The 12184-nt window shown below is 35.9% G+C and overlaps 1 protein-coding gene across 10 annotated transcripts in view; it reads left to right on the top strand.

Annotated features, from left to right (window-relative positions):
• Atp11c (ATPase phospholipid transporting 11C) overlaps positions 1-12184 on the top strand; it is a 119631-nt gene that overhangs the window by 11592 nt on the left and 95855 nt on the right. For all 10 annotated transcript variants that reach the window (XM_031363124.1, XM_031363153.1, XM_031363184.1 and 7 more), the window contains exon 2: positions 6413-6532. In XM_031363124.1, coding sequence (XP_031218984.1) covers positions 6413-6532 — 120 coding nt within the window. The remainder of the gene's footprint in view (positions 1-6412; positions 6533-12184) is intronic.

The raw sequence follows: 12184 nt of genomic DNA, 5'->3' as shown, positions 1-12184 counted from the left end.
CCCCCCACCCAACCAGAGCTCTAAACTCCCTGGGCCCTCAAGTCTCTTCTTCTATTTCCATATGGGATATGGGCCTGTTTAGATACTTTACTTGCTCTTAATTTAACTTTAGTATGTGGTATCTGTCTTAAAAAACATCTATTTCATCTAGATATTTTAGTTTTGTTGAGTATAGGGTTTTATAATAGGATCTGATGATTTTTTTTTAAATTTCCTCCATTTCTGTTATGTCTCCCTTTTCATATCTGATTTTGTTCATTTGGATACTGTCTCTGGGCCCTTTAGTTAGTTTGGTTAGGGGTTTATCTATCTTGTTGATTCCTTCAAAGTACCAGGTTTTGATTTTGTTGATTCTTTGTATTGTTCTCTTTGTTTCTATTTGGTTGATTTCAGCCCTGAGTTTGACTATTTCCTGCCTTCTATTCCTCTTGGGTGAATTTGCTTCTTTTTATTCTAGAACTCTCAGGTGTGCTGTTAAGTTGTTAGTATAAGATCTCTCCAGTTTCTTTACCAGGGCACTTAGTGCTATGAATTTTCCTCTTATCCTTGCTTTCATTGTATCCCATAAGTTTGGGTATGATGTGTCACCATTTTCATTAAATTCCGTGAAGTCTTTAATTTATTTATTTCTTCCCTGACCAAGTTATCATTGAGTAGAGGGTTGTTCATTTTCCACATGTATGTGGGCTTTCTTTTGCTTTTGCTGTTATTGAAGACCAGCCTTAGGCCATGGTGATCTGATAGAATGCATGGGATTATTTCAGTCTTCTTGGGTCAGTTGAGGATTGTTTTGTGACCAATTATATGGTTAATTTTGGAGAAGTTACCAAGTGCTGAGGTGCTGAGAAGAAGGTGTATTCTTTTGTTTTAGGGTGAAATGTCATTTAGATATCTGTTAAATCTATTTGGTTCATAACATCTATTAGTTTCACTGTGTCTTTGTTTAGTTTCTGTTTCAACGACCTGTTCATTGGCGAGAGTGGGGTGTTGAGGTCTCCCTCTATTATTGTATGCAGAGCAATGTGTGCTTTGAGATTTAGTAACATTTGTTTTATGAATGTGGGTGCCAATGCATTTGGGACATAGATGTTTAGAATTGAGACTTTTACACTTGGTGGATTTTCCCCTTGATGAACATGAAGTGTCCTTCATCACGCTTGATAACTTTTGGTTGAAAGTCTATTTTATTGGATATTAGGATGGCAACTCCTTCTTGTTTCCTGGGACCATTTGCTTGGAAGACCTTTTTCCATCCTTTTACTCTGAGATAGTGCCTGTCTTTGTTATTGAGGTGTGTTTCTTGTATGCAGCAAAATGCTGGGTCTTTTTTGCATATACAGTCTGTTAGCTTATGTCTTTTTATAGGTGAGTTGAGTCCATTGATATTGAGAGACATTAAAGAAGATGACTGTTGGTTCCTGATATGTTTGTTTTTATAGGTGGCTTTTTGTGCTTGTGGCTCTCTCCTTTTGAATTTGTTGTGAGATGTTTAATATCTTGTCCTTTCTTTGGTGCAGGTATCTTCCTTGTGTTGGAATTTTCCTTCCAGGATCCTCTGTAGAGTTGGGTTAATAGATAGATGCTGTTTGAATTTGGTTTTGTCCTGGAATCTTTTGGTTTCTCCATCTATGTTGATTGAGAGTTTTGCTGGGTATAGTAGCCTGGGCTGGCATTTGCATTCTCTTAGAGTCTGCATGAACTCTGACCAGGCTCTTCTAGCTTTCATAGTGAGAAGTCTGGTGTAATTCTGATGGGTCTACCTTTGTATGTTACTTGGCCTTTTTTCCTTGCAACTTTTAATATTCTTTCTCTGCTCTGTCCATTTAGTGTTTTGATAATTATATGGGGAGAAGATTTTCTTTTCTGATCCCATTTATTTGGTGTTCCATAGGTTTCTTGTACCTTTATGGCCATTTCTTTCTTTTGGTTGGAGAAGTTTTCTTCTATGATTTTGTTGAAGACATGTCCAGGTCCTTTGTGCTGTGAATCTTTGTTCTCCTCTATTCCTATTATTCTTAGATTTGTTTTTCTCATTGTGTCCTGAATTTCCTGGATGTTTTGGGTTAGGAGTTCTTTATGTTTTGAATTTTCTTTGATAGTTATGTCAATCTCTTCTATGGTATCTTCTACACTTGAGATTTCTCTTCTATCTCTTGTATTCTGTTGGTGATGCTTACATCTTTAATTCTTCTAGGATGGGGCAGTATATGATATGTTCACGGGAGCAGACCAGCTAGGAAACTTCCCCAGCAGAAAGCTATACACTCTATGGCAGCAGGTGGAAAGTTATAGGAAGTTACACAAATTTATAGTTGTCATTTGTGTTTGACATTTATGCGACCAGAGACTCCAGTTTCATCCGAATTAGGGTAAAGCAAGTGTGAAAAAGACATATATTTCCTATCACCCCATCTCCAGGCTTCCTGAGCTTCAAATCTAAGCCTTTCATATATGCCCCAGTATAGGGAAATGCCAGGACAGGAAAGCAGTAGTGGGTTGGGTTGGTGAGCAGTGGAAGGGGGGATGGGATAGAGGGTTTTGGAGGGGAAACCAGGGAAGGGGATAACATTTGAAATGTAAATAAAATATGTAATTTTTAAAAAAGAGCTCCTTTGAAAAATTTGGAAAGTACATATTATATAGCTTCTCTCATGCTCTATATTGCAGTCTAACAGACATTTCTAGGATCTGTGCATAAATACACACTTACTTGTACATAATTTCAATCTATTTTCTCATATTTATGGAGATAGAAATCACTTAAACCTCATTTGAAAGAGAGGTAATATGTGTGGGGGAAACTTCTTATTAAAATTGTAAATATCATTCATCTGTGTAGTAGTCATAAAAGCATGTGCCCAATATTATATATTTTCTTCCCAAGACCAAAGAAGTTGAAGATAATTTAAGAATGGTAAAGTGCTAGTTCATTTTCATCTTAAGCTAATTAGTAGCTACTGTAATTGAGATGAGGAGCTATATGGCAGTGCAAGAAACATCCTGCCCTACTAGCCCGCTCTTTCTACTTCATTTGTCTCTTCCTCATCTTTCTTTCTGTTTTAAATTTTTATTTTTATTTCCTGTGTATAGGTGTTCTCTTTGCATGCACTATGTGCACAGTCTTGGTCAACAGGGCAGTGAATGATGAAACAGCAAACACACATACAGAAAAGCTGGGGTTAGGTGGTGGAGACACACCAACAGCCCACCAGGAAACATGTAACGTTTCTTTAATAGGTCTGAACTGAGGAGGTGGATATGTTGTACTGCTGTATGAGGAAGCAGGTTTACCATAGAGAAGTCTCAGGTTATAAAGCATTTAGTAGGAAGCTTCAAGTAGCATTTCTACAGACAATCTCAACATCCATACATGAATCAGAGGAAGGCTTTGCAGTTTCACTGAGCCTGATCCAGAAACACTTTGCCAGTCTCGTGAGTCTCAGGCATTAGGGTACTTGATATGCATGCTCAGTTAAACACACATTTACTCACAAACTCCTCTACTCCCTGCACTTGACTTTTACTTACTTTAAGTATATGGGTCTTGAGGTAGGTTGATTCCCAGTTTTCTGAGGAACCACTATATTGATTTCCACAGTGGCTGTTCTAGTTTAGGTTTTAACCAGCAATGGAGAAGTACATATTTTATTTTTAAAAGGCAAAGTCTCTCTTTGTAGCTAAGGCTGGCTTTCAACTTAGGATTCTCTAGCCTCAGCAAGTAGAAATATTTGCTGTGATTATATGAACATACGTTTTTGTTACTCTTTTTTTGTTTTAAGTAAGTAGCTAGCTGGGCAGTGGTGGTGCACTCCTTTAATCCCAGCACTTGGGAGGCAGATGCAGGCGGATTTCTGAGTTCAAGGCCAGCCTGGTCTACAGAGTGACTTTCAGGACATTCAGGGCTATACAGAGAAACCCTGTCTTGAAAAACAAAACAAAACAAAACAAAAAAAGTACTTATTTTTTTGTATTGGTGGAGATCAAACCCAGGGCCTTATATGTGATAAGCAAGCACTCTACTACTGAGATAAACATGAGCATGAGCTTGTGTTAATGTTTTCTAATAATTTTGGATGATTTTGTGTAAATTTTGAAGGCAGCAACTTATTTCATAAGCTTAAGTTAAAAAATAGCAAAAAATATGCTTTATATTTGGGATGGTTATTATTTTTAAGGTAAGTTTTACAAGTAATATTCTCACAAGATACAAACAAATGCTGACAATAATTATATAAACATAGTAGACATTTGGAAAATTTTGAAATTTTAAGGACTCTTGCTTTTCTTTTAAAGATTTGCATTTTTGACATTTGAATAACTCATCAAAAAGTCTTTGTGACTAGTATTTCAAGATACTGCAATTGAGGAATTATCATTAAGAAATAAAAATGAGGGTCTATAAATACTGATTTCTAATTAGTATGTTCAGACACTGTTCCTAACATAGCACTCTCAAAAACTATCTTGAGTTTCTTAGAAGTGTATTCTGTTCTAAGGAAAGAGCTCAGAAGACTGGAGAGATGGCTCATTGATTAAAAGCAATGCTGCTCTTCCAGAAGACCCAAGTTTGGTTCCCAGCTCCCACATGACAGCTCACAAACATTCGTAATTCCAATTATAGAGATCTAGTATCCTATTCTAGCCTCCTTGGTCACTGTGCACAGACAGACATACAGACAAATCACTCATAAACATTTAAATTTTTTTAATTATGTTTTTTTTTAAGATTTATTTAATACTCACACACAAACACACACACACACACATACACACTCTGTATATATCAGACAGCCAGAAGGGGGCATCAGATCCCATTACAGATGGTTGTGAGCCACCATGTGGTTGCTGGGAATTGAACTCAGGACCTCTGGAAGAGCAGTCAGTGCTCTCAACTGCTGAGCCATCTCTCCAGCTCACATTTTAATTTTTTAAATAGAGATAACAGTGAAGTCCTAGTAGGTTTTACATATACTAGTAGGTTACTAATAGGTTACTTTGGGCCTTCTAGATTCAGTGAATCTACTTTTAAAAGATGTAAACGAAGCATTAGAAATATATTTCTAACTGACTTTAGGACAGTAGACTGTCGGAGATCACAAGAAAATTTATAAAATCAAAGAATGATATAGTTTCTTTGTAGAAAAGTGATCATTCCATTAATAGGATTTGACTTAAAGTTATAAGTAATTATTTCATGTTTAGAAATAATTTATATTGTGCTTTCTATTCTCTGATAAATTAGTTGATAAGATGGTCCTCAGAAGTTGTATAATAAAGAAAATATTCCCAGCCTATTTTTTTTTCTAAGTTAGAGTTTTTTGTAAAGATAATAGTTGAGCTGCATTTGGACTGTGTCTGAAATAATATGGCTGTCAATAAAAATACAGTGTTGTTTCCATAAGATATCCTTCAGAATTTCATTAAATTAGTTGACAGTAGATTCATTAATTTTACCATGTATTTTAAGAGAACCAAAGAATTGCAATTAGTTGCTCTACTAATCAAATGGGATATAGATATCTATAAACTCTCTTCTATTTGTGCAATTGGTTTTGTTTTAAGGTGTTTTGTTTTGTTTGGGGGTTTGGTTTGTTTGTTTGTATTTGAGATCAGGCTGGCCACAAACTCCTTACATATATATAAACTCCTTATACTTACAAGCTCATATATATATATATATATATATATATATATATATATATATATATATATATATATATATATATATGTATATATGTATATATGTATGTATATATATATATATATATAATATATATAAGTGTAAACTACCACCCAGCCTATTATAAACTTGCTTTATAAAGGATGAGAAGATTAAGAATGTGACAATTTGAGGAATAACAAATGAGTTCAGGTGGATGGATGTGTCTAGGTCTTACGCTGTGATTAATAAATTATTGTCTATGAGAATTGAATGGACCTGCATAGGAGCTAGACAAAACTTGTGTCAAAATCTGTTCAAGTATCAGTTATTATTGAATCTTCCTTCCTGACAATATGAGATTAGTTAAAGAAAATACACAGAAAAGAGTAATTGCAATTACTTTTCTTCTTTGGTGCATCCATCACAGTATCAGAGTAAACACTCTTACAACATCTTTCCAAGTACCTTATTGTTAAATTATCAATAGATCAGAGTACCATATTTTGAGTTAAAGTTCTCTATGTGCCTTTAGATGTTTTCTCTAACTATTTTGGAATTGGACTGTTGGCTTTAGACCAGTTGGTTCAAACAGCAGTTTTTCTAGATAACAACTAAGAGATTTATGGATTTGAATTTCTTGAAAGGGTTTTTACCTTTCCCTGCTTCTCTGATTCACCAGAATTCAAAGCTTGGTAAAAACATGGAGAAATATGGTGAAGAGCTGACCTTTTCCTTCTTTCTCTTGGTTAGTGTGCTGGAGAAGAGAAACGAGTTGGTACACGCACGGTATTTGTTGGCAATCATCCTATTTCAGGAACAGAAGCTTATATTGCACAAAGATTTTGTGATAATAGAATAGTCTCGTCTAAGGTAAGTTGTGGTTTTTTAATTAATTTATTTACATCCCAGTCACTTTGCCTCCAGTTCCCCCTCACATAATTCCTCCCCAATAATCCTCATTCTCCTCTGAGAGGATTCCTTCCCCCGACCCCCTATATCACCCAACCCTGGAGCATCAAGTCTTTGCAGGGTCAGGTGTATCCTCTCCTACTGAGGCCAGACAAGGTAGCCCCGTTGGGGAACAGATTTCATAGACAGGGTGTTGCTTTAGGGACAGTCTCCACTCCAGTTGTTGGGGGACCTACATGGAGACTGAGCTGCACATCTGCTACATATGTGCCAGGGGCCTGGCTCCAGCCTATGTGTGTCTTTTGGTTGGTGGTTCAGTCCCTGAGAACTCCTAAGGGTGCAGGTTAGTTGACTCTGTTGATCTTCCTTTGGAGTTTCCATCCCCTTCAGGGCCTGCAATCCTTCCTCCTATTGTCCCATAAAAGTCCCCAAGAGCCATCTACTGTCTAATTGTGGGTGTATATACCTTTCTGAGTCAGCTGCTGGGCAGAGCCTCTTGGGGACAGTTATGCCAGACTCCTGTCTGCAAGCATAGCAGAGTATCATTGTGTCAGGGATTGGTGCTTGCGTATGGGTCTCAAGTTGGGCTGGTTATTGGTTGGCCATTCCTTCAGTCTCTGCTCCATCCTTGTCCCCGCATTGCTTTTAGACAGGACAAATTTTGGGTCGAAATTTTTGTGGATGGGTTGGTCTCCCTATCCCTTCACTGGGGGTCCTGTCTGGCTACAGAAGTGGCCTCTTCAGGTTCCATTTTCCCACTGTTAGGACTCCCATAGACTCCTGGTCATCCCCAGAGACTCCTGGGGGCTTCCCCCATTCCAGGTCTCTGGGACTTCCTAGGAATCTCTAAAAAGTCTTTTTCTTTTTTTTTTTTAAGCTTATGAGATGTTCATACAAAGTTGTGTATATTCATTTATGCTTCTAAGGATGCTGATGCATTTATATATGTATACACACATGTTCATATACAAATCATAATGCCAACTGTGGTAATTATTACTCTGAATGGTTATTTACTTTTTAAAAAGCCTATCACGTGCCTCCCATTATGATTCACAGTGCCTGTTGACGGTGCATATTACTTCAGGCCTTAAAATGTGCTACAAGTAATAATTACTGTGTTGGGGAGGGGTGTTTCTCAGTGGTAGAACAGGGACTTATTAATTATTTACTTGTGTAAAGCTTTCTGAGTTGCCCTTGAAAGGATTAGACTATACATGATTTACATTCTTTTGGAGGGTGCTTAGTGACTTCCGTTTGCGTCTCTCCTCTATCTTGCTTCTGACTTGTGATTCTGGGTCCTAAAGGGTCCATTTTGCCTGTATATTTCTTGACCTGTAAAGTTTAACCACAATAGCCACAGCACTTTTTAAATAATGGTCTTAGTCTAGTATGGTGTAAGCTGAGAGCAGGGTCCTACAAGTTTGAATACCTGCATTTAAATCTTTATAAAGTATTTACTAGCTATATCACCTTTGTTAAATTAATGAATACAGTTTATGATATTGCTAATACTTCATAGATGAAAACACTTCTTACAGCTCCTAGTACCCAGTAGTCATCACTCTGCTAGTATTAATTTACTGATCTTTATTGCTGGCCAACCAGGCAAGGTGCTAGGTAGTACATAACTGGTTTACTACAATCTCTTGTAGCAAGGAACATATTTTGATAATGTTCTTCACTTCTAAATGCAGTCTGGCAAAGGGAAGCTAAAACATTGGTGACATTTAATTCAGTGCACTTCTGCAATCACTTAGGCTCTAAAATTCTTCCTTTAACAATATAGCACATTCTGGTATTCAAAAATTTCTTTAGTTTCTCCTTTTTTTTTAAAGATTTATTTTATTTATTTTATGTGTATGAGTACACTATAGCTTCACAGATGGCCATCATGTGTGTGGCTGCTGGGAGTTGAACTCAGGTCCTCCGCCAGCCCAGCTCACTCCCGCGTAATTCACTGTAGGTGTCTTCAGATGCACCAGAAGAGGGCGTCGGATCTCATTATGGGTAGTTGTGATCCATCATGTGGTTGCTGGGATCCGAACTCAGGACCTTCAGAAGAGTAGTCAGTGCTCTTACCCGCTGAGCCATCTCACCAGCCCCTTAGTTTCTCCTTTAAACAATGGCATAGTGGAGATTTTTTTCATTTCAAATATTAGTATGTAAAATATAAGCAGAAGCACACAGATCTCTGAGTTCTAGGACAGTTGGAATTGTATTGTATGAGTCCTTGTATCTACAAAAAGAAAGGAATAAAAGATTAATATGTAAAATACGAATGTGAAAACTGAGACGCCCAATGAGTAGATATGTATATAGACCTGTAGAACACTGTAACAATCAGATAAAATGGTGATTTTTCTTTTTCTCTTACACACTATTGCAGAAATTTTATTTACAATCAGGGGCTTATATACTTGTATGTGGTAGGTAGTGAATAGTCTTTTCAGTATAGATTTATAGACCTTTGGCTCAGAATCATAGACACAAGAAATAAAAGGTCCTTTGAGGTTCATCTTGTTGACTTAGAGAAAGTAAACCCAGAGAAAGCTTCCAGCTTGATAAACAAGCACTTGAGATAAAGCCAGGAACAGAACTACTATGTAAGGCTGAATAACTGAAGAAAAATCCCTTTTCACACTATGCTGTCTGTGCACCTTCCTCGGGTTTATTCTCTTCTTCATTAATCTGAAGGAATTCTGATTTTTCTATAGTGTCTTATATGGAAGACAGTAAAGAGCTATGTTGATGGTAACTTTTCATTGAATTAGTGATGATCATTTGTTGCACTTTAGTTCTCAATCTTTATGTATTTAATGGAATGCTTTTTCAAATTTTATGTAACTTCCATTTTTGCCAGCATCTAAAACGATGTAATAGCATGTTTTTGTGTTTTAAAGAGCACATAAAAAAAAAAAGAGAGCAGATGAGAGAGCTAAACTTCTGTTTCTAAACAAAACCACAGTACAAATGTGAACATGTTGTACACATAAAGACAACCTCCTCTGAGTAACATACATATAGTTTTTCTAATCAATTGTTTTGCCATTTAATAAAAACTGTTGAGCCATACAAAGAGGAATTGACAATACAGTAATTTCAGAAAAAAAGGCTGACCTCCATTCATGTGTGTGTATGTGTGTGTGTGTATATGTGTGTGTTGCTACTACCTCTCAAGTGCTAATATTATAGACATGAGTCACTATACTAGGTTTAGAAAGAAATGTTAATATGATATCATTAGTATAGTGAATGGTAATGACAGTGCATGTTTTTGTTCATGAGGGCCTCATTTCTGGGAATAAAAATGTGTTTGGGGGGGATTTGTTTGTTTGTTTGTTTGTATTTTGGGCTTTGTTTTTTTCTCTTACTATATAGCTCTAGCTGTCCTTAAAATCAGTATGTAGACCACACTGACCTCAACCTCACAGCAATCTGCCTGCTTCTGTCAGGATTAAAAACATGTGCTACCATTCCCAGTTTAGAAGAAGTGAATAGGAAGTTAAAATTGTTTAACTTGAACCTTAATTTTCTTATCCATAAAATAGGTTTATTGCATTGTTCATTTCAGGAGATTGTAATAAGAATGAAATTGAATGATACATATAAAGCATTTACCACTGTTTGCCAGGTGTTAACCTAGCAAATGTATCTGTTTGTTATTTGTATTCTATGATTATTCCAGTGCATTACTATATATTTTCTTGGACTGTTAGATTTGAATGTATGGAGAGGGTTCTTTTTAGAAATGAGCCTTAGGATCTGCTCTGGAGAAACCAACAATTTTATAATTGGACCTTGTCTTCCTTGCATTACCTTTATTTCCATAATATTTGTACTACCATCTTTTAATTTAAGAAATATAAATTTATCGCATATGCTAGCCGTATTCAAACAGTATAGCAAATGTTATTTTCCTTTCTCTCCTTTGTCATAAAAATAATTCTTGCTTTTTGAGAGCTTTTTCTTTACAAATAGCTTCCTGTAAAGTCAGTGCTACAGGAAATGTATGTTATAAATTCAGGGTGCACTGAAGACAAACACTTTGACCTTAAATTATATTTACTTATAAAATTAGCGACTCTTGGTTCAGGAACACAAATACTTCCTTAGGAAAAAAATGAGGCCTTACTAATCTAAGGTATTCTACAGGGACTTTGGTTTATCACCATAATTTTCTAGCTGGCACAGTATTGGAAATTCTCTTCCTTAATAAAAGGAGCATTAATTGTACACTGTTACTGTTTTTAAGTTTAGTTTCTTTTATAAATTTTGAGCTCTAGTGTCTCTTCAGTGAAATAAGAATTAGTGTGTTAATACATAATTCATTTATAATGTTAGACTTATGTCTTTGATCAGAGTTTTAGGTCTAAAATTACATTATCATTTCCTTTATTTAAAAAACTGAATTGGGGCCTGTAAAATGGTTCAGTGAGTAAAGCCACTTGACACCAAACCTGATGATCTGGTTCCTACATGGAATAAAGTGATTATTGACTCCCATGAAGTGTCCCCTGACGTCCAAATGTACATTGTGGCACACGTGTTTGTGCTCTTTCATACACAGACAATAGCCACATACAATAAATGAACAAATAAATAAATGATAAGAAAAACCAAAGTCATTAAGGGCAGAATTTATTAAAACTGTGAGGAATTCTTTATTTTTTGTTTAAGTCACTGAAAATAACCTTTAAATTTTACTAAGTTCTGATTCAGTTTTAGTCAATGACTTTATTGGGTCTTGGAGATTGGAAGATTGATAGAAGACAGAAGTAGTGTGATAGTAGATAGAAGTAGATATAGTAGACAGTAGATAGAAGAGTGTGAAAAATGAAAGTTCTGTAATAAAGGTAGACTGTGAATCTCAAAATTCCACTTACTGCCTACATAAAAGAGAATAGATAGGAACTTGAATGCAGTAATTTAGCCAAGTGAGCAGTTACCAATATAAAATTTACTGATAATTAATTTTACTTTTCTATTCTGTTGCATCCAGATGATTCTACTAGGTAGGGAAGGTTGTGTTCTTTGTGCAGTTCAGTTTACTGAATAACTTTATCAGTTACTTTTTAAATAGTATTTCATTTTTACCTGTGTCCCTGTCCCCTCCCCTTTTTGTTTTCTGTTTGTTTTTGGCAAGGTTTTGTTATTTTCCCCCATGTTGGCTTGCCTATGTAGTTCAGGCCGTCCTTGAACTCCTGGCAATCCTCCTATCTCACCTTTCTGAGTTGTAAGAATACAGATATGTGCTGGCACACCTGCCTTTGTTTACCTTTTGCTTGTGCTTTATAAAATATTAGAGCTTCATCCTCCCCATCAGCAGTTTTAATGCTAAGTGAGAAACTTTGTAGACTTAACATAAAAACAGCTGTTTCCACTCTTTTTTCTGGAGCTTGGGATAAAATATAAACCACATGCATACTAGATAACCACTCACTCACTGAGCTATACCACATACTTCAGGCACAAATCCAATAAAGTTCAAGCCTTCCGTTGCTTAGTTCAAATTCACTTCAACTTACCTACTTTATATATTTGGAGATTTATTTGATAGAAAATTTGGTTTTAATTGTTTTTATATTGTAGAAGTCTGAGTCAATAACACAA

The sequence above is a fragment of the Mastomys coucha genome, chromosome X (assembly GCF_008632895.1).
Source record: "Mastomys coucha isolate ucsf_1 chromosome X, UCSF_Mcou_1, whole genome shotgun sequence".
Classification (NCBI taxonomy): domain Eukaryota; kingdom Metazoa; phylum Chordata; class Mammalia; order Rodentia; family Muridae; genus Mastomys; species Mastomys coucha.
The sequence above is the reverse complement of the archived record's forward strand: the minus strand, read 5'-3'. Positions and strand labels throughout refer to the sequence as shown.